The sequence below is a fragment of the Dromiciops gliroides genome, chromosome 2, assembly GCF_019393635.1.
Source record: "Dromiciops gliroides isolate mDroGli1 chromosome 2, mDroGli1.pri, whole genome shotgun sequence".
Classification (NCBI taxonomy): domain Eukaryota; kingdom Metazoa; phylum Chordata; class Mammalia; order Microbiotheria; family Microbiotheriidae; genus Dromiciops; species Dromiciops gliroides.
Genome location: NC_057862.1, coordinates 660,864,991 through 660,887,259, shown reverse-complemented (window position 1 = coordinate 660,887,259; position 22,269 = coordinate 660,864,991). Strand labels below are relative to the sequence as shown.

Below are 22,269 nucleotides of genomic sequence, written 5' to 3'. Positions count from 1 at the left end.
AGTGGCAGCCTCTTCTTACCTTTACTCCATCAGATCCATGGCCAGATCTGGTAATTGAAAGTTCATTAAAGAAAGGGCCATTACATTCAACAATATGACGTTCTTGTAGAGTCATGGACCAGTATAAACTCAAAAGGATCATTGAGTCTTAGCCTCTTCCACAACATCTGTATATTTTACAGTCAAGGGAACTGAAGCCTGGAGAAATGAAATGATTTAGCCAGAGATCACACAGCTAGCTAGGCAAAGCCAGGGCTAGAATGAAGTCTTCTGACTCCTCATTCAGTCCACTTTCCACTTTTCATCCCCAATCACCCAAGTGAGGGCAACTAGGTCCTGCCAAAGGCATACAGAAGATGCCTGACCTGGAGAAGACTATTCTATGGACATGTGACTCAACATCATGCTGGCTGGTGAAAGCCCAGGGATGGGCCCCCATTAGCAAATTCTTAAGAGGTGAAATCAGGACCCTGGCATGGGGACATTTCTCAGTTTAGATACTGGATATGCTGAGAGGGAGGCTCCCCGGGGTTGGGAAAGTCCCCTTCCTACAGCTGCCTCCACCTTTCTCTGTCCTCTCTTCCTCTTTGATCTTTAAATGAGAGTTTCTCCCTGATAGATTAATAGTCAAAGGATATTAACTCGTTTTCAGAAAAAGGCAAATGGTAAATAACAATATAAAAAGTGCTCCAAATCACTAAAAATGAGATGAATGAAAATTAAAACAACTCTGAGCTTTTACCTCCTTCCCATCAATGGGCAAAGATGATAAAAAGCACAAACAGTCAATGCTGGAGAGGCTGTGGGAAGCTAGGCACATACATACACTACTGATGTTGATATGAATTGGTTCAGCCCTTCTGCTTCCAAGGCACAGCTCCCTTCTTACCTCCCCAGGGCTTCTGGACTACTACCCACAATGGTCTCCATTGCTGTTGTACTCCATTTCTCTACAGCCCACTGATGATGACCCATTTTTGACTTATCCAAAAGTCTAAGGAGACTTTCTCCACCACTGCACCTCTCATCTCCTCTTGGAGCTGGGGGAGTGGAGATACAAGACAACTGGATGTACAATGGAGTTGAGGGACAGACTCCCTAGAAGGTTTCGACTACCCCTTCCTCAGCATGACTACCTCAGGATTTCTACTGTAAATGACAGCCCAAGTGGGGTGCATGGTCTTCTCACAGTCCAGGTGAGCTCTTCCTTGGCTAAGTCCTACGCAATTCCTTCTCTTGCCCAAGTTCTCTCAAGCATTAGCCTCTATGACTACACAGGACAGTCCTTGTAGGTCAGTTTAGTCGATCAACATTTATTAAGCACCTACTATGTGCCAGCCACAGTGCTAAGCCCTGGAAAATATAAAAAAAAGGTAAATGACAGTTTCTGTCCTCAAGACTAATGGAATTCTTTAGGACAAATAAAAGAAGTTTTGCTTTACAGAAAGAATCAGTAGACTCATACATTCCCCATGGATCCTCCCTTTTTACCCCCACCTTATCAAGAATTGGCCCAAGCTGAAAAAATGTAAAGAGCTTTAAAAAAGATTGAGATGGGGGCAGCTAGATGGCACAGTGGATAAAGCACCGACCCTGGATTCAGGATGACCCGAGTTCAAATCCGGCCTCAGGCACTTGACACTAGCTGTGTGACCCTGGGCAAGTCACTTAACCCTCATTGCCCAGCAAAAAACAAAAAACCAAAACCAAAACCAAAAAAACCGATTGAGATAGGAGGAAGCTAGGTGGCACAGTGGATAAAGCACTGGCCCTGGATTCAGGAGGACTGAATTCAAATCCGGCCTCAGACACTTGACACTTACTAGCTGCGTGAACCCCGGGCAAGTCACTTAACCCTCATTGCCTGCTCTCCCGCACAACATCCTGCCCCCCCCAAAACAACAAACAAACAACAACAAAGATTGAGATAATTTAGGGAAAGACTGGTTCATTTGGGGTTATTGAGGCAAATCAGGGATGGTTGAGGACATCACTAACTTTGAAGATTGAAGTCAATAATAGAAAGATGACTGGATATGGATTCAGAGAACCTCGGGTTTGATTCCAACCTTAGTTACTAGCTGTGTGGACTCTTGACAAGTCACTCAACCTCCATCTGCCCTCAACTGTAAAATGGGGATCTTAATAGTACCCTTCTGCCAGGGAGAATCAAAGGAGATATTTGTAAAGCCCTTGGCACAGTGCCTAGTACACAGCAGGTACCTAATAAATACTTCCTTCCTTCTTTCCCTAAGTGTCCAAGCCACTTCCTTGTCATCTCCACACCAAGCAGCTCTAATTTCCCTTTATGTGTTGTTTTCTCCCATTAGAATGAAGGTTCCATGAGGGGAGGGGACATCTTGCTTCCTTGTATTCGCATCATCAGCGCCTAGCCCAGTGTCCAGCATAGAGTAAGGATAAGCATCATCTCCCCAAATTGTTTTGTATTCATGCTGTATATATTTTGCATTTATTAATCTGTGTACACGTTTGTCCGCCCACCCCAGTGTAATGTTTGCTCCCTGAGATCAGAGGCTGTTGTATTCTCTCTCCAATGTCTAACACAGTGCTTGGCACATTGAACTGAACTGCGGATTTCATGTCCCTGAGGACCTTCTGCCTCTGTATTGAAAGCCCAAGCAAGCTGATCTTCCCTGCAGGGTAAAAGGCTGAGTTTCCTCCCCCAGCTATTGATGCCTTGGTGACTCACTGATTTACATCCACCCAGTACATGGCCCATAGTCCTTTCCTAAGGACTCTGGAAGAGTGAGGGGTTATACCCAGCTGTTCTGCGAAGCACAGAACAGCAGGAACATCTGGAACTTAGAGGCCATGGAGGACAAAATGAATCTCGCCTCTGATGAAGGCTCTGGGCTTGGGTTTTTTTCCTTTGGCACCCGCCCAAGACTGGCTGTCTGTCAGAGCCTTAGCACACTCCAATGCCCTTGGTGTTGGCTAGGGAGGGGAGGATTCCTGGGTTCTGAGTCCTGTTATTCTGGGCTTGGAACTGGCAGGTGTGCTGTCAAGGGGGGAAAGAGAGGGAGTCAGTAGATCATTTGTGGGGGGTGGGGAAGCTGCTCTTTCATGACAGGAGAATAAAGTTTTCCAGGTGCTGGAGTCTGACATCTCTCTGGACACTCCTTATGTCCCAAGAGTATTCTACTCATTACAGAAAAAGGCAGTGAAGATGAGGTCTAACCCAAGCACGAGACAGAAGGGACCTTCAGGGATTTAGTCTGAACCTAAACATTTAAGTGATAAGGAAACAAAGGGTCAGAGATGTTAAGTGACCTGTTCAAAGTTACACAGGTAGTAAAGTCAATGGTATAGTGGGTCTTCAAGCTGAGGGTCCTCTGACTCCAAAGTCCAGCTCACTTCCCACTGCACCACACTGTCTTCAAGTCTATGCTCTTTTCCCCCCTTTTTTCTTTTTGTGAAGCAATTGGGGTTAAGTGATTTGCCTAGGATCACACAGCTAGTAAGTGTCAAGTGTCTGAGGTCACATTTGAACTCAGGACCTCCTGAATCCAGGGCCAGTGCTCTATCCACTGTGCCACCTAACTGCCCCCTCAAGTCTATGTTCTAATATGTCTTTTATTTTTTAAAGGCTTTTGCCTTCCCCTCTATAAAACGTTGCTTTCCTTAATTTTTTTCTCTTTTTGTTCCCCCCCCTCCCCATTTGTCCATTCCTGCCTCCACTTTGTTACCCCCCCCTTTCCCTTCCATTTTGGTGTCTGCTTCCTATTCAGGGTGCCTCTCCAGTACTTTGAACACCTTAGGACCAAACAGGATCTCAAATTTACCCCAAATCCCTCTCTGCTTGTGTGTTGGGGCAGGAAAGGAGAGTAAAGAAAAAGAAAGGCTTGGTTACAAAGTCTCAGCTAGAAATTGCTCTCAGATCAGCAATGGGCTGAAAATTATGCCCATGGATGGCATTTTACAGCGGGCTCCCTGGGGATTGGTGCACCTTTCCTCTCACCTGCCAGGACCTGCCTCTCCTTTTCTGCCAGCTGCAACCCTGGGGAAGAAATAATGATTGATCCCCACTGCCCTGGCAGCCTGGAGGCTCTGGGGAGGGCTGGAAGGCATTGCCTAGTCTTGGGCACACTGCAGGAATCGAGGGCATCCCTGCTGTGATGGTGAAAATCTGTCAGAAAAGACCCCAGTGGGAAATGCTGCTGGGGTCTGAGTGTGTATGTGTGTGCGCGCGCGCGAGTGCGCGCTCGCTTGTGTGTTTCTAATCGTTCAAGTCCCTGGGCAAATGGGGAAAGTATTTGTTCCCCAGCACCCATCCCTGTCCCCTTTGGGCTCTGAGTCTTGTTGGTTCCTCATTACCCCTTTCTGCGGAAGCCCAAAAGGTTGTCAGATTCTCTCTAGATTTAGAATTCAAAGGGATTGCAGAGATCAAGTCCAACCCTCTCATTTTACAGATAATGAAACTGAGGCCCAGACAGTTGAAATTACTTGCTTCCCACAAACCTGTAAAAAGCCATGGCCAGGACTAGAACCCAGAGAAGTCCTATGACCCCAAGTTCGGGGATTTTTCTATTCCATGACACCAAGGTTTTTTTAAACTGGGGTTCCCTGTAGCCTGCCTATGGATGGATTTCAAGGAAGCTATGATCTTGGTTGGGGGGGGGGAATACATCTTTATTTTCACTAACCTTGAATTGAAATTTAGCATTTCCTCTAATTATTTAAAAACTTTATTCTGAGAAGGGGCCCATAGATTTCATCAGTATGATAAAGGGATCCAAGATACAAAAAGGTTAGACACACATGTGCAAAGCCAACATTTGTTCCACATCTTATTCCTTAAAGTTATTTTGGGCTTCCTTAATCTACAAGAGGATAACTACTTTCCTTGATAAACTAATCACCTGCTAATTAGCTGCTGAGAAAGGGCTAGTGCTGGAGTACTTTCTCCCTCCCCCTCCCTCCCTCATATTCATTTCAATGGAAACAGACTGTTGGAGCAGGAAGAAAGAAAGGAGGGAAAAGCATTTATTATGTGCAAGAATATTGCTTTACAAATATGATCTCATTTAATCCTCACAACAACCCCTGTAGGGTATGTGCTATTGTCGTGGCCATTTTACAAATGAGGAAAACTGAGTCAGGAAGAATTTAAGTGTTCAGGGTCCCATAACCAGAAGTGTTTGAGGTTAGATTGTGAATTCAGATATTCTTGAGTACAGATCCAACACTCTATCCACTATATCACCTAGCTGCTTCTTTAAGGAAGAAACCTCAATGACCATGGTTCTAATTTCCTTCCTTCCTTCCTTCCTTCCTTCCTTCCTTCCTTCCTTCCTTCCTTCCTTCCTTCCTTCCTTCCTTCCTTCCTTCCTTCCTTCCTTCCTTCCTTCCTCCCTCCCTCCCTCCCTCCCTCACCTCCCTCCTTCCTTCCTTCCTTCCTTCCTTCCTTCCTTCCTTCCTTCCTTCCTTCCTTCCTTCCTTCCTTCCTTCCCTTCCTTCCTTCCTTCCTTCCTTCCTTCCTTCCTTCCTTCCTTCTTTCTCTTTCCTTCCTTCCTTCCTTTTATTTTTGATGTTGTCACATAGTTAGTGTCAGAACCTGAACTAGAACCCGAGTCCTCTTGATATCCCTCTCTCCCAGTCCAGTGGTCTTCTGGGAACTCTTGGTCTGCCTTTATTATCAACCCAAAGGAGAGAGGCTAATGGCAAGATCTGTCAGGTAGGAAGGGGGAGTGGTAAATCAAAGGCAGATAGAGTCTGACAGCACACTTCTTGTCACTGTAGGCAACAGACCAGTGAGATCTGCTGTTCTCCATGTTCTAGAATCCTGAAACTGAATTAGGTAAGGGGTAGGCTGGTGCTTTGAGTTGCCACAGGGTCCCCAGAGGACTTCTGTTGGTGGAGGCCTAGGCTTGGAAAGTAGGGGGAAGCATCCAAACATCCAAATCACTGAACAACCCTGATGTGAACCTGCATTAAATGTTTAACCCCCCAAGAAACATTTTGCAAAGTACCTTTGTCCTCAATAGGTTCTTTTGTTCTGAAGCCTAGAGAAGTCTTTCCACCCCCAACCCCTCACGCCCCCCCCCCATTACTTTAAAATCCTAGTGTTGGAGTCCTCAGAGTGCTCAAATTTTATGGATAAAGAAACTGAGGCCCAGAGAAGTTCGGCAACGTGCCAAGGTTACGGAGCAAGTTAGTGGCAGTCAGAACTAGACTTCGGGTCTTCTGACTCCCTGTTTATGTATTGCCGAATGGAAGGATTCTGAATTCCTTGAGTAGTCACTGTGTATTGTTGTTGCTCAGCCTGGTGTTTTCATCAGAGTAGGGAAACTCCCCTTTACAGATATGGATCGACAGATTTTTTTTTCCTTTTTCCTCATAGGGTTTGCCTGGGGCTTTGAGAGGCACAATGACTTGTCCAGGGTCACACAGTCAGTGGAAATGGAGATGGGACTTGAAATCAGGCAAACTTCTAACTACCGTGCTGTGGCTGCCTCTCACCAGTGTATTAGGTATCATAGAGAAGTAGCTCTCTATTCTGGAAAACCAGTCAAACTGACCTTCTTACTGTTCCTCATTTGTGATATTCTATATTCCATCTCCATACCTTTGCACTAGCTGTCCTCCATGCCTGGCATACACTCCCTCGTCTCAACCACCCCTTAGAATCCTCAAAACTCTGTTAAAGCACACCATTCTACACGAAACCTTTCTGATGCCCCCACCCACCCAAGCTGCTGCCATTCTTCTCTGTTATTATATATGTATTTTGTATAAATATCAGTCCATCAATAAACATTTACTGAACACCTACTATGTGCCAGGCACTGTGCTAAGCACTGGAGATGAAAAAGGTGGGGGTGGGGGTCAAAGATAGTCCCTCCCTTCAAGGAGCTCACAATGGAACATTTCCTGCCTTCAAGGAGCTTTCAATCTAAGTATGTACACTTTGTATAAATGTACATGTGTACACATGTATTGCCATGTATATACATCTTGTGCACCTGACATGTCACCTCTGACAGAATGTGAGCTCCTCTAGGCTACCTATGGGACTAACCCACAGGTAGGTGTTTAGTAAATGTTCTGTTGACTTGATTTTCACTTTTATCTTTGGATCCCCCAGAATATAGCATAGTGTGTGGTGCACAGTAGGTACTTAATAAATAGTTTTTGACTGACCAATTGGAATTTTTGTTTATCAAAGATATAACTTCAAATCTAGGTACAATAAAACTACTTGTACAAAACAAAAAATGTTAAGGATAAGCATAAAGATACTGAAAGAGCATTGGTTTGAATACCTATGTGACCATGGCCAATCATTTAATCCCTCTGGTCTCACTTCCCCCAGCTATAAAATAAGAGGGTTGCACTCTGTGACCTCTGAGTTTCCATATAAACTCTAAATACTTAAAAGTGTGATTTGGAATCAAGAGAGCTGAGTTTGAATCCTGACAAATAACTTTGCCTTTGGACCTCCTTCTACAGCTAGGTAGTAGAGTGAAGAGAGACTATATCTGGAGTCAGGAAGACCTGTGTTCAAATCCTACCTCACACACCTAGGTGTTTGACCCTGGGTACATTGTCCTAGCTTCTACTTGCTTGAGGATAAATAAATTAGTTTATATTTGTTAAATGCTTTACAAACCTTAAGAAATGACACAATAAATGCTATTTATTATTACTATTTTCTTCATTTGCAAAATGGATATCATGATGCTTGCATCACTCACCTCAAGAAGAAAGCTATTTGTAAATTTTAAGACCAAAAGAAATGTGACTTGTTACTATAAATGTTAATGTATTAAATATTTGGTGCATATTGAAGAGTATCTGGATAACTGTCCTTGATTGTGGTCCTGCTCTGCCTGCCCAAAGGGAAAAGGGAAGGACTAAGACACTCAGGACACCTTCTCATGAGCTCAAGAATTTCTGTTGAGGTCCCAGAAAGGTATATGGTCAGTTTTCTCTTGTTGGTTCTTGGACTTAGGGATTTGGGGACCTAGCCTACCCAACTTGTGCATAGAAAAACTCCTTTATTGAATATATACTGGAATCTGAACTAGACATGTCAATTTTCTAGAAATATTGAATCTATGAGAAAAAAATGGAATTGTTTAACACGCCAAGTACTGAAGTAGGAGCCATAAAAGGAAAAATACTTTAAATGGAAATCTAGAGGAAGTAGGTACATACAATTTTGTATTTAAAAAAAAAATCTAAAGTCCCTTTGTTAATATAGTAACTCAAAATGCCAACTTGTCTTGATCATAAAATTATTATCATGTGTAGTATATTTAGTAAGGTGAGTTAAAGGTTAAGGGAAATGTTTTGGGTTTTCAATTTTCTTTTTTTTTTTGTAGTGAGGCAATTGGGGTTAAGTGACTTGTCCAGGGTCACACAGCTAGTAAGTGTTAAGTGTCTGGGGTCAGATTTGAACTCAGGTACTCCTGAATCCAGGGCCAGTGCTCTATCCCTGCCACCACCTAGCTGCCCCCGGGGTTTTCAATTTTTAATGATGAACCAAAGAAGTCCTTCATGGGGAAAAACAGCAACAACCTTATTTCCTACTAAATGTGTCCAGTTTTTCCTTAGGTCTTCACCTTCTCTATTTCCCTTCTCTCTCTTTTTCCAATTTCCTTTTTCTTTGTCTTTCCCCTCTGTCTCTGTCTATCTCTGTCTCTCTCTGTCTCTACTCTCCAGTTTCTAGCCTCCTGCATTGCAGAGAGAGGAACCAGTTGGAGCTAGCTGAGCCAGTCTGGGACCTGCTGTGTCATTCCTGCAGGGTCTTTGGGCTCCCAGTGAAGCCTGGCGTTTCCTCTTTTATCAGGTCAGGGAGAGTTTGTGTCCTGTCCAAGCTTTTGGGGCACCTCCAGTACAGAAAATTTTGCAACCCTGTTCTTGCTGCAGACCAATAACATGTGCTGAGACATGAGAAAGCAACCTTTCTTCTAGGGATGAATCCCAATTCTTCTATTTTCCATCCTGAAGTGTCACCTCATTCTTTCTAAACAGAACCTCCATACCATGTACACACACACACACACACACACACACACACACACGAACTCATACTCACACAAGCTGCCCCACCCCTCCTGCGTTGCCTCCATGCATAGTGCACACTCAAGATAATGTGTTTGGGGAAATGCTGGGGTGGTGGTGGGGGGAGGTAGCAGAGTTGGAGGAGAGAGGCAGCATTTATCACCATTTTGTCCTTTGTCCCTTTCTCTCATTTACATATAGATTTGCAAAATCTCAGAGACAGAAAAGTCCTTAGAAATTATCTAGTCCAGGGGTTCTTAATCTGGGGTCCACTGATGATTTCAAGGGGTCTGTAAACTTGGATGGGGAAAAAGTACATTTTTATTTCAATACAACTGGTTTCCCTTGTAATTTTTGTATTTTATTTTATGATAAGTCTCCACTAGACTGCCCAAGGAGTCCATGACACAGAAAATGTAAGAACACCTGCTCCAGTCCAACACCCCTTATTTGATAATGGAGGAAACTGAGGCATAGAAAGAAGTGACTTCCTGGGTGTTTTACAGACTGGAACCCTGACTCTTTCCATTATATCAGGAATGTTTCCTTTTAGTGAAAGCCCTTTCTCTTCTCTTCTCTTTCTTAAAAAAAAAAAACAAACCTAATTTCTCACCTGTCTGCCTTATCTCCCTGCCCCCGCCCCCCCCCCCCCACATTCCCCCAAGCAGAGCATTTAGTAAGCCAAATTCAATTACACTGTTTTTGAGGACTTTTCAAAGTCTTCCCATTTGAACCCTAGAAAATATTGTAACTCCCTGCTTCTCTCTTTAGAACTTGCTTCTCTTCCTCCCCTAGTTTCTAGGCTCAGCCTTGTACTGGGGTTTGGACCTCACTGGGCCCCCATTACTCCTCAAGGAGCAGAAACAAAGGGGAGCCCTAACGGAGAGGCCAAAGCAGAGACAGATGGTGGATAGACATCCCCCATTCAATCGTTTTTATTATTATTATTAATTAATAATGATGATGATAATCTAATGATGTGTTTTGATAACCTGAGAGAGTTTTCCTGATTCCAGCCATCTGAGACTGGAGTAGGGAAGGTAGGGGAAGGGAGTAGGGAAGGTGGGTATCACCAATAGGAGAGGAGACTGAGCCTTCTCACCTTCAGTCTGTCCCCTGCATTCATCTCTTTCTTCTTTTGTCCCTCTGAGAAGGCTTTTAAGTTAGAAAAAAAAACATTAAAAGAAATCCTTAAAAATTGGATAGAAAAAATCCCAAAACCCTTTACCCAGTGGGCAAAGATTGGTAGAGAAAGTAGCTAACCCTGGATTGAATAAGAATTTGAGTCCCCTAGAGAGATTTGCTCCTTCCTCCCAGAAGGAACTGGCCCTAGGGTGCCCTCTACTCCTAGCCTCGTTCTCCCCATTCTGCCACTTTAGCCCCCTCCTCTGGGGACCGAGTGGACCTGGAACCCAGGCCTGCTGCAGTTAGGGCTCAGCTGTCTCCGTCTCCCTTCTCAGGCTGTAAACAGAAGCTCGCGCGAATGTCTCTAACTCCTGAGTCCACTCAGCCATGTCCCCCTTGCAAAATCCTCCCCTTCCCCGCGCCCCCCTGCACCCAGCCAGCCAATCCGCGGCCTGCGAGCCTCGCCAGACCCATCTCCCAGGGCCTCAGCGGGATAAAACCGGTCGGTGATGCCGGGCGGATGGGAACAAACTTCCGAACCAGTGAAGGTGCGGGGAGCCGGGTAACCTCCCAGGCGAACCGAAGCAGCCGAGGGCCTGCAGCGGGCCAGGTACGAAGCCCCGGGCAGGAAGGAGGGAGCGAGTGGATATAGGGGATGGGGCAGGTCCTGGGTAGCTTTTCAGCCTCAAGTTACAGGAGGTGGGAATGGAAGGGAGAGGAGGAAGAAGGGAAGAGGGAGTCAGGGTTTCGAAGGAGCCTTCACCGCACCAAATCTCGTAGCTGGTCCTGCTCACGGGAGGACTGCAAGCAAGGGTGGACCTGTTCAGGTTCAGAATCCACCCTGGACTGCCGGGCTCCGAATTAGACCCTGAGTCGGGTCCTGGGAGCGAGGGGGCGTCTAGGGGAAGGGGCTGCGGGGCTCATTGCCGGCCAATTGAATTTTTTCTAGCAGAGCAGCACGGAGGCCGGTGCTGTCGGGACAAGGTGTCCGAGATTCCCGAACCCTCTGCGTGGGCCGTGACCGCTTCCCTCATTCATGCCTCACAATTCCATCCGCTCGGGTAAGGTACGCGGCGGGGTCCGAGGCCCCGGGTACCAAGGCCCGAGCACTCGCGGCGCGTGTGTGATTGTGCGTCCGTCCGTCGGTTCGTCCGTCCAATCGTCGGCCTTTCTGTCTGGGGCTTGCGCTGGAGCTCTATTCCTTGCAAGCAGAGCCAGAGGAATAGGGCTTGGAGGCTGTCTGTGCCTCGGTCCAGGCGGGGTACTTGACCTGTCCTCCACCGACAGGTCCTGTGCCCCCCCTGGACCGACGGAGCGGACCCGGGCTGGCTGAGGGGCTGCCTCCAAGGCAGGCCACGGCTTCTCTCCCCTCCAGTTCATCCCGAGGGCTTTCGCCTCGACTAGGCTACAAACCCCGAGGCCGGGCCCAGCCGGGTTTCTATAGCTCAGGTCCCCTTGGCTGGTCCCTGAGTCCTAGACTGCTCCCGAGAGGGGTAGCGCTCACAGCTCGAGCCTGCCCGAAGAGGAGACATCTCCTTTCCCCAGGCCAGAGCCAGAGGCTGTCCTCCGGAGGACAGGGAGAAGGAAGGGTGACGGGATAGGGGTCTAATACAAACGAAACTTGGGGTCCTTCTCGGGCTCTTTATGCCCTTCCCCAAGGCTGGGGGAGCAAGGGGTGGGGGGCCGGCCGTCCCCTGTGTGGTTGGCTGAACCGCAGGTTCCGGCCCTCCGGGTTCAGGCTCTCCTTCCCTCCATCCTCCCCAATGCACCTGGGTCTCCTTCCCCCGACTCCTGATCCCCGGGTCCTGGGCTGGGGCCCACCGGAATGGGAGTCGGCGTAGCGCAGGTGGTTGGGGGAGTCAGTTGCCACCTCGCGGGCTTTGCACCCTCAACCGCTCGGGGGGGGGGGCGGTGTGCGGAGGTGGGATAGGGCGCTTTCAGCAGTGGGGGGGCTCCAAGAGTGCCAGGGCAGTAGGGCCGGGAGCCCGCCCGCCCGCCCGCAGTGATAGATGGAGCCCGCGCCCCACAGCCGCGAAGGCGATTTATGGGGCCAGGGCGCAGGGCTAATCGATTTGGACCGACAAAGTGAGAGGAAATCGATATTTCAGATTAATTCCGGGCGAATATGAAGTCCCCGCTCTGTAAACGGAACATTTGTTATATAAAGAGGCCGAGCGCCGTGGCTGCCCCGGTAATGAGAGATCTCTATTTGATCCCCACCTCCGCAACCGGCTTGCCCTGGGCCTGGAGGCTGCTGCCTGCCGGCGCTCCCGGACTCTTATCTCCAGTACCCCGCGTACTGCGCTCAGACATAGAGAGACACTCAGACAGGCACTCCACTCTTTCCAGGCTCGGGAAATCTTGCTCTTTTGACTCGAGTGTCTGTCCGAGATTTCCCTGGGCAGCGAGTCCAAACGAAATCCGAATTGATCTAAGCAAAACGTTGCCCAGAGTTTCTCCCGGTACCTAGCCCTTTAGTGGAGGTCTCCCGTTGGCCTAACAGCGTCCAGGGCCGTTTTAGGGCCTTCCCCATCTTCCCCACTGGGGGCTCAGATCTAGGAAGGAGCTTCAGCCATGAGGAGACAGGCAAGGACAAGGGAGCACCCACCCTCCCTCAAACACTGGCTAGATAGGGGGAGTTTGGGGAACAGGGTCATTCAGGTGCTTTGTGGTCACGGGCACAAGGTTAAGAACTCTTGGAAGAATAATCCCCTTTATTTCAGAAAGTCACTTTTTAAAAGTGATCTCAGTCTTATGGCAATTAATTTGTACCATTTTGGAAGCCTCCTTTCTTGGTCTCGTTTTGACTTTTCCAGGACATGGGGTGGGGAAGAGGGATTTACTGTCACCAGCGCCCAGGGGCAAATAAGACTCTTTCAGGCACTGTTCGCCCAAGCTGGGGTGGGTTGATTGAGCCAAATCCTAGGACAGCCAAGTGATTTAGTGTGGCTGTGGTTGTTGTCTGCCGCTGGTCCCTGGAAACTGGGCATTGCCCTCAGGACTCCGGGCTACCTTCTCTCTCTGCTCTTGGCCTTTCCACCTGGACCATCTAGCCTGTTCTTTGTGTCCCCTATGCCGCAATTCTGGAGGCACTAGGTCTGAGAGCCCCAGGCTCGGGTCGAGGAGCCGATTTTGCCCAAACCTCTAGCTATTTTAATTTTTCTCTGTAGTTTCATGTCTTCTCAGAAGCACTAATCAGGGCGTCTACAAAAACACATACGAATTCGAATACACACACACGCACACACACACAAACACACACACCTACACACACACAGTGTCCTTTTCACTTAAAAACAAAATTAAATAGCGAGCCTGGAGAATAAAATTGCAGCCTTCCTATCGAAGTAGATTTGATGATAATTTCTGACTAGAGCGATAGGCATCCCCCTCATACTTCCAACTGTGTCATAAATAGGGCACGTATATGTCTATTTTAATTTCTATAATGTGTTGTACGTATATGTGACAAAGACAGAAGCATATAGTAACAGAAGAAGGGAGAGACAGGCAGACAGACAGAGATAGAAGCAGGACAGAGACTGAGAGACACGCAAAAACAGAGACAGAGAGAAACACAGAGACACACACAGGAACCAAGATTACCAGAAAAGAGAAGAAGAGAGATTGAAATATAGGGAGGAGAGGGAGGAAGGAAAAAAAGTGAGAATTCCTTAAGAATTTAGGCATTTGCTGAAAAGCTTGACAAAGCTGGCCGTTATGTCCAAGCAGAGCAGCCTAAAATGCAATGCGAGTTTGTATTAATCGTGCTGGTTCTCAGATCCTTAATGGAGTTATTTCTTTTCGGACATCCTTTCCCCAAACCTACAGCCCAGGGGGGCCCTTCCGTATTTGTGGTCAGATTCATTGGATGGCTTTAACAGTTTCTGGTCGGAGATTTAAGCCAGTCACCCCTTTTTTGTAGCCACAGATTCTCTCCTACCTGCAGGACTGGGGTGCTATGTGCGCGGGGGAAAGTGGGGGACACGAATGCTCCCTCGCCACCAAACCTTCTGCTTTCATTTCCAAGTATCTCAGATTCTTGGAGGAAAGTAGGATTTCTTTCACCCGGAGCGGATAATCGGGCCTTCTCTCCTTAGCCTCTCTTCCAACGAAGGAAGCCGGTCCAGACCTCGCTTCAGTTCTGGATCTCGCCCTCGGGGACGCCCGAAAGATCGACAATCCCTGAAATGCAAGTCCCTGAGAAAAGTTCCCAGTCGTCCTAAGTGGAAGGCCTCTGTCCAGTCTGGTCAGATCTAATAACAGTCTTTTATTTTTCTTTAAAAAACACCGGGATTCGTTTTTGCCACTAGCCAACTCTTTTGCCTTCTCACTCTTCCATTTATTCTGCGGGCTCAGTTCATATGGCTTCTTCTTCTTCTTCTTCTTCTTCTTCTTCTTCTTCTTCTTCTTCTTCTTCTTCTTCTTCTTCTTCTTCTTCTTCTTCTTCTTCTTCTTCTTCTTCTTTTTTTTGGAGGGGACCCACCAGCATAGACTTCATTCTCTGGGACGGCGAACAATTTTTCGTTGTCTTCAGTTTTCAGACACACAACGAAACCACCCCTCCTCGCCCCAGAGAAAGAACAAAGGGAAGCTGACAAGTGTTCCAGGTACTTGGCCTGGCATCCACAGTAGCCCCTGCTCCTCACCCAGAAGTCTTCCTTGCCCGCAGGGGGCGGAGGGACAAGTTTTTGGAAGAAAGAGGAAGCTCAGCAATATAGCTCACGGGATGAGATTTCCATTAAAAGTTTGGTTACGTCCTCAACTTTACCAAATCAATCAACGTCTTCCGACCACAATTGCTTAGGCACGGGAAAAGGAGAAGCACCCCCCCCCCAACTTTTCTAGGTCCTTTCTCTTTCTCTTTCCTTAGATGGGGGAAGAAGAGAGGGCTGCTTTGGGGAAGAATTTCCCCCACCTTCCTCCACTCCCCTTGCGGTGTCCTGGAAATTTAGCCTTACTCCCCAGGAAGGATGATGACCTAGCCTCGAGAAGCATAAAGCCGTTTTGGAGTTTTTCAATTCATCTTTGTTTTTAGGAGCGGACCATCCTCCCACCTTCATCATGAAAGTTAATTAGGAGATAATTTAGCTACCTTGTGAATTAGTTTGAAGATAAGTATCTTTTGAGGCTTTGTCACTTTAATGGCCCTTCTTGATGGATAAGAAGTCATTATTCTGAGTGACACTTTTTTGATGTCTATTGGACCCGTTCGTTGGGGAATTTGGTGGTGGTGGTGGGGGATGGGGGAGGGAGATGAATTTTATTTGAAGTTACCAGCAACTACCCCGAAGCCTCACACTTTTGCTGAGGACCAAAGGAAGTTGGCAGAAAAATAGAGAATGATATAAAAGAAATAAATCCGAAGGAATTTTGATTAATCAAGAAGTCTTACGTTAAAAAGAAGAAACGTCAATTACGATAATGAAATAGATAGAATGCTGTATTACACCCTCCCCCCACCCATTACTTCCTTACAGCAGGTTGTAGGTTTATGAGCCTCTGAATAGATAGGGACTGTGCATCTAGATTACCAATTGGCAGTAACGAAAACATTTTCCCGGGATAAAATAAGCAGAGGCCAGTCTGGACAAGCAAAGGAGCAGAAGTCTTCCTTATTTGCAAAGGCCAATTATAAGACAATTTCTCTAGTTAGCATCCCTGCTGTAATTATTGATGAACTGGGTATGAAGGTGAAATTTTCCTTACCGTGACAGCCCTCTCATACCAAAACCTCGGAGTATGTGGTTTAATCATTCACATCCCAGAAAGTTTTAGAGCAGGAGAGAGTTGAGAGAGAGGAGAGAGAGAGAGAGAGAGAGAGAGAGAGAGAGAGAGAGAGAGAGAGAGAGAGAGAGAGAGAGAGAAGACTGAGACAGAGGGAACAAGAGAAAGGAAAGGTAGAGATAAGAGAGTGAAGTTTCACAAACAAGGATCTTATAGGTGTGTAAAGGAGAAGAGAACTCAATAGGGTCTAGGGGCGATTTTATGTAAGTCAGAGTAAGAAAGTCAGAGTCGTGTTTTCGCTTAGTCAGCCTTGAACCCACCAAATTCCAGCTCCTGCTTCCATCTCTCTTATCCACAGATAAAAGGCACATCGGTGAGGGACTGAAACAGGCAGGATCTCAAATGTTTGCGATCCTTCTTGTTGGTAACCCTGGAGAGAGGGAGCAAGCAGGGCAATGCTGCGGGAGTGTAAGGGGATTGGAGCCAGAACTCCAGTTTTTATTTGTCTTTATCATTAATTAAGCCCACGGTCAGATTTGTATACGTGCGTGCTCCTGTTCATTCCAGCGTTTGGTGCACTGGCAATGGAAACCTTCACCCATTAACCAAAAGGAAAACAGGCAGGAATGAGAGGAAAAGCACCAGAAAAGATCCTCTTGTTTCAGGTTAAAAGCAGCCAGCCTCTTTTCCAATCATTTATGCACAAAATCTTCTCTGCTTTTAATGAGACTTCTCCTAAATTACACGAAGCTGCAAGAATGAGGAAACATTTTAAGAATCACAAATTGCAGATAATATCGCATACCAACCGCACTATTAATGCAACTGAAAAAATATATAAATAATGCAAAAATTTAGCAAGGGAGAGTTTAGTAATGGAAAATTCCCCTGCAATTAAATCAAACAGTAATTTAATGGAAGTATACCCGAATGAATTAGCATTTATTAATTGGTTCTCATAAAACAATTGGAATTTGTCTGGGTTTTTCTTTTTCCTTTCTTTCTTTTGAAAAAAGTTATTTATTTCAGCATGACAAAGTTCCTCCAGTGTTTATTTCAGAATAAGCAGTGATCTCACGATTTTTTTATGAAGATTTTTTTATTCACCCATTGGTACATTTTTTTCTTCTTAAGGGAAGGCTTGGGGATGAAGGGAAAATACCATCCCTTTGCACAGTTTTGCCTCTTTTGCTGGTGAAAAACGAAGCCTTAAATGCCTTTGTTTCAGGGTATTTTCAGATCTACATGGGTGACCCAGCTCTCACCATTGCATGGTGGTGGTCGTGGTGGTGAACCTCTAAACATAGACTCAATCACAGGCTACGGACCTTCTTTACCTGTGCAGGGAAATGAATTGAAAGGCAATTGAAAAGAGGACTGGACATTTGATTTTTCCACCAGGCTACCCTACTCTTTTCCCTTGATCAGCTAGCTGAGGAATAAAATTCACACTAATTTTAGAATGGAGAGAGGACTTTTGGAGGATGTGTCTGGGAATGTGTGGCTCCAAGACAACAGAGTTCTGACCTCAAAGGATTTCTATTTCCGCAGCTGGCCCATCTTGGGCACCTTGTCTTTTAAGGGGATTCTGCTTGTTCATTAAGGGAGGTCTTGAGCTTTGAGTTGGACTGAGTAAGCTTCTCTCTGGGACTCCTGAGTAAACAAGATGAAAGGAACAGTGTGGGTAAAAACAAAAACAAAAACCAACAAATAACTCGCTCAATTCCTCATCCAAGACAGTGCTATTCATTCATTTGCTTAAATTCAGCCATTAAGGGAAGACTGAAAAACATCTCCCCAAATAGTTGCTCCCCAACCTGAGAATTCTCTCTGAGGCTGTGCTTGTATGGGGTGAGCCAAGGAGGAGCAGAGGGGGAACCTCAGCTCGGGGATGTCTATGGGACGAAAGGATATATCTCCACTAGGGATGTCAGTTCAGGAAAGGAAGCAGCTTGGAATTCATCTGTTTATTTGACAAGCTCCTACTAGGTGGCAGGTGTACTGGGAGAAAGTACTAACAATAGCTCTCTTTTAGAGAATGATCGCAAGTTTAAAAAGCATTTCGTACACATTATCTCAGTGCATTCACATAACAATAGCCCTTTGGCAAGTACTGGAAAGTACAGTGGAAAGAATGCTGGTCTAAGAGTTAGAGGATCTGGCTTCAAATCCTGCTTCTGACATTCATTCCCCAGTGTGCCCTTGGGCATGTGGTTTAATCTCCCTGGATTTCAGGTTCCTCATCTTTAAAATGAGGGGATTAGACTAAATGGCTTCCAACATCCATTCTAGATCTGTTATCCCCTTTTAACAGGTGGAGAATCTGAGGCTCAGAGAAGTCAGGTGACTTGCCTAGACTCACACCGGTAGCAGGTGAGGAGTACCTGGGTAGGATTTGCATCCAGGTCTTTCTAACTCCAAGCCTGAAGCTCTGCCCACTAGATCACACTGCCTACTGTGTCCTCACGGCCATTTAGATATTAGTACAGGGGCCAGTGCACTCATAGAGTCTTAGGCTGTCAGAAGTGATCATCCAGTCCTTTTACAGATGAACAAACTGAAGATCAGAGAGGTCACACACAGCAATAAATAGTAGAACTAGGTCTTAAACCCAAACCTTCTGACATCAGTGCATGGCTCTTTTCAACATGCCACACAAATTTTGCAGCCTGTGTCAGTAGAAAGAAAAGTAGCCCAGCCCTGTCCCATGGGGCTCAGGGTAGGGGAAGAAATTTCCTTTGGTTGTTGAACAACTTACCAAGTTCCCACATTTGGTCTAGGATGGGGGTGGAGAGTTGCCCTCTGGCTTGGGTGGGGCCATGCCAAGCACATTCTCTAGAACTCATTGCTCCTCCCAATGGAGAGTATCAGAAAAGACCTTTTTAGGAAGTGTCCTTTAAACTGAGCCTTGGAGGGAGTTATGGTCTGGTTCTAAAATGTGGAACTGAGGAGGGAAAGAAGGGAGAACAGTCCAACCAATGGGCACAAGGGTGGGACTAGGATGACCTATGCTGAAAATAGCAAATATTGCAAAGAGGCTCCAACTACCTAGGTTATTTTCTTCATTAGTATCCTTAACTCACCATATTGACTTAGATCGGCTCCCTTTTTTTTTTTCTTTAGTTATACAGTTTCTCTCGAATCATTATCTCTCCCTATTTTTCCTTCTCTTCTCTCCTCCCCTGTCCCCCCGCACCCAATTGTCCCCACCCTCCATCCCAGTTCTGACTTGAATTTGTGATCCTCAGTGATGCTGAGAGCCATCTTCAGAAATTCACAAGTGAAAAATGACATCAGGACTTCCTCCCTCCCTCTGAGGACTGGGCCCTGGCTTGCCCAAAAAGCAGCCAGATGTGGCCACTGCTGGGTTGTGATCAGTGTGTGTGTATGTTGTGTGTGTGTGTGTGTGTGTGTGAGCGCGCGCGTGTGAGCGCTGGAGTGTGTTTGGGGGGGGCATTTGCTGTCAGTTGCCTTTGGTAGCATCATCTATGCTTTCCCTCATTAATGGGACCCAGGACAACCACTTGTGTCCCCCCACTGCACCTTCACACTTCTGAGGTCCCAGCACGGATCACATTTTAAAACCAGGTTGGCTATTTGCTCTTCTTTTCTCACTAGGCTAGCTAGTTGTCTAGTTTCATCCATCTGTACACATGTCATTCGTGTCATATCCATCTCTACATATGTCATATGCCCCAGGAGAATGTATATGTCCTTGATGGTGGAAACTTTTTTCATTTTATCCCTAATCCCCAGTGCTTAAACATAGTACCCGACACATAATACACAGTTAAATAGCTGTTGAATTCAAATGTGGGAATTCCCTCCCCAAGGTGAAGTCAGCAGCCTGATTGAGCCAAAGGAGAGAGAAAGGGGCCCTCCTTTCCTTTTTTCTCTTTCCCCTCTTCCCTTGCCTCCAACCACATCACTCATTAGTTTTGTTCTTTCCCCTTGTTTTCCTTAAGTGACCTCCCAGTGACCTGAATAGGTTGTACTAATTAGCGCACAGCAGCATATTGTGGCTGTCCAGCCAACCTAGGGAAAGGTCTGGGGACCTAGCAGGGTCTGGTGGCTGGTCTAAGGGTGGAAATGACTTAATCGGATCTCCTTCCAAGTCCTTGGCTTCTCCAGCATTCCCTGATGGTCTGTGCTCTGCTGAGTCAGGGGTAGCAGGGGGTCTCATTGAGGGGCCATGGGACTGTCCTTTTCACAATGGACACAAGGAGCCCTGGGCCACGAGAGGGCAAGAAACTAGAGCATAGGAGGCTGGTGAAAAGTCACCAATGAATCCAGGGGTCACCCTAGCTCACCTGACCAGTCTCCCCTGCTCAGAATGCCCTCCTCCTAATGTCTGATTTTCAGTGTGAGGGTGTCAGTGTGGTCACGTGAAGGCAGCTCTCAGAACAATGGAATCCCAATTCACACAAACAGCCCCACTTCATTAATAGCCCCCATTGACTTAGCACAGGGGTTCCCAACCTTTTTTCATCCCCATCCCCATGTGCAGGCTCCCCATAGCTCTACTCAACATGAAATATGAAAGAAAATGCAGTCCAGAGTTTACCAGGCATCTAGATTGAAGAAGATAAAGACATTAATTTTTCATAAAGAATTTTATGTGGTACTTAATGACATTTTTTAGAATCACAAAGTTATTCATTTTTTTCCTCACTAACATGACTACTTTGGTGATATTTCAGTAGGATCATGAAGTTATTTACCAAATATTCTCTGTTATTCCTTTGGTGAGAGTCTTGATGGCTTATGGGCTGAAATAAGGTTGGGAACACAGTCCCCCCTCCCCATCCACTCCCGAAGCTCAGCATTTTAATGTTACAAACTACTCCACACACAATAACTCCTGTAATTCCATCTGTGAAATGTGGAGGTTGGCTTGGGTGGTATCAGAGGTGGCTTTTGAGTTTAGGTCAATGATCTTATGATGTAGCTATTACAAGTTCAGCCTCCATTTGATGACAATCTCTCTCTCCCTCCCAGCAAAGTTTTTGTTTGATTTTGCAAGGCAATGAAGGTTAAGTGACTTGCCCAGAGTCACATAACTACCAGATTTGAACTCAGGTCTTTCTGAATCCAGGGCTGGGGCTTTATCCACTGTGCCACCTAGCTGTACCCCCGGCAAAGTATTAACTCTTTTACAGAGGAAGAAACTGAGGCTTAGGGAATTGATTATTCTCTAAGTGATTCTCTATAATTCTCTAAATTATTATCTAAAATGATTCACTGGTCATGCAGAGAATGAAGGAGTCAAAATGAGAACCCAAGTCTTTTTACTCCAAACCCATTGGACTAACTAGTCCCATCATATTGGATGAGTCACTGGACTCAATTTCCTCATAGATAAAATGGGAATAATAACAGCACCTATATCTTAGGGATGTTGTAAGGATTATTATTATTTTTTTTTTAGTGAGGCAACTGGGGTTAAGTGACTTCCCCAGGGTCACACAGCTAGTAAGTGTTAAGTATCTAGCTGCCCCATCTTGTGAGGATTAAATGAGACAATGTATTGAAAAGCATTTGCCAAACCTTAAAGAGCCCCGAAAAATGTGAGGTAGGTGGTACATTGGATAGAGCACTGGACCTGGAGTCAGGAAGACCTGGGTTCAAATCCAGCCTTAGGAATTTATTAGCTGTTTGACCCTGGGTAAATTACTTAATGTCTGTTTGCCCCACTTTCCTCAACTGGAAAATAATTTATCAATGGAAATATATAGAGTGCCTACCTCAGAGGGCTGTTGTGCAGATCAAATAAGATATTTGTAAATCAGTTTGCAAACCTCAAAGCATCCTCTAAATGTTATCTATTAAACTATTATTATCCTTACATGATTGATATAGCATAGTATTTTGTAATATATGATAATAGTATATGATAATATCATTGATAATATTAACAACCCACAAAATATTATCTGTCATATCAAAATGTTATGCCACATGCAAGGTATAATGGAAAAGCATAGATTTGGATTCAGAAGACTCAGGTTAGGATTTCTGTTCTGCTCCTTATTATCTGTCAGACCATGGACCAGTTACTTAACATTTCTGTACCTCGGTTTTCTCACCTGGGAAATAATGGGTTGGAATGGGTGATCGCTAAGGCACCTTACTTCTTAAATTCTATAATTCTGAGTGTTCCCAGAGGAGCTCTAAACCCAGGAAAAAGATAGTATCCTATTCCAGCATGTTCCCTTACAGTTATTATTCAATTCATTTTTCCTGAGCTAGGCAAAGAGTATTCTTTCCATGTTGGAAAACTGCCTGGTCTCAGTTGACTTACAGATTGGATCAACCTTTCTATAGTTTTGATGGTAGAATCAAGACTAGTTTAAGTCTGGAGCAAGAATTGGCATAAGAACATGGATAAGT

The 22,269-nt window shown here is 45.7% G+C and overlaps 1 protein-coding gene across 4 annotated transcripts in view; it reads left to right on the top strand.

Annotated features, from left to right (window-relative positions):
• The first annotated feature begins 10,674 nt into the window (after nucleotides 1-10,674).
• PAX8 (paired box 8) overlaps nucleotides 10,675-22,269 on the top strand; it is an 87,690-nt gene continuing 76,095 nt past the window's right edge. For all 4 annotated transcript variants that reach the window (XM_043986074.1, XM_043986071.1, XM_043986073.1 and 1 more), the window contains exons 1-2: nucleotides 10,675-10,762; nucleotides 11,105-11,213. In XM_043986074.1, the coding sequence (XP_043842009.1) occupies nucleotides 11,189-11,213 (25 nt within the window). In that variant the 5' untranslated portion in view covers nucleotides 10,675-10,762; nucleotides 11,105-11,188. The remainder of the gene's footprint in view (nucleotides 10,763-11,104; nucleotides 11,214-22,269) is intronic.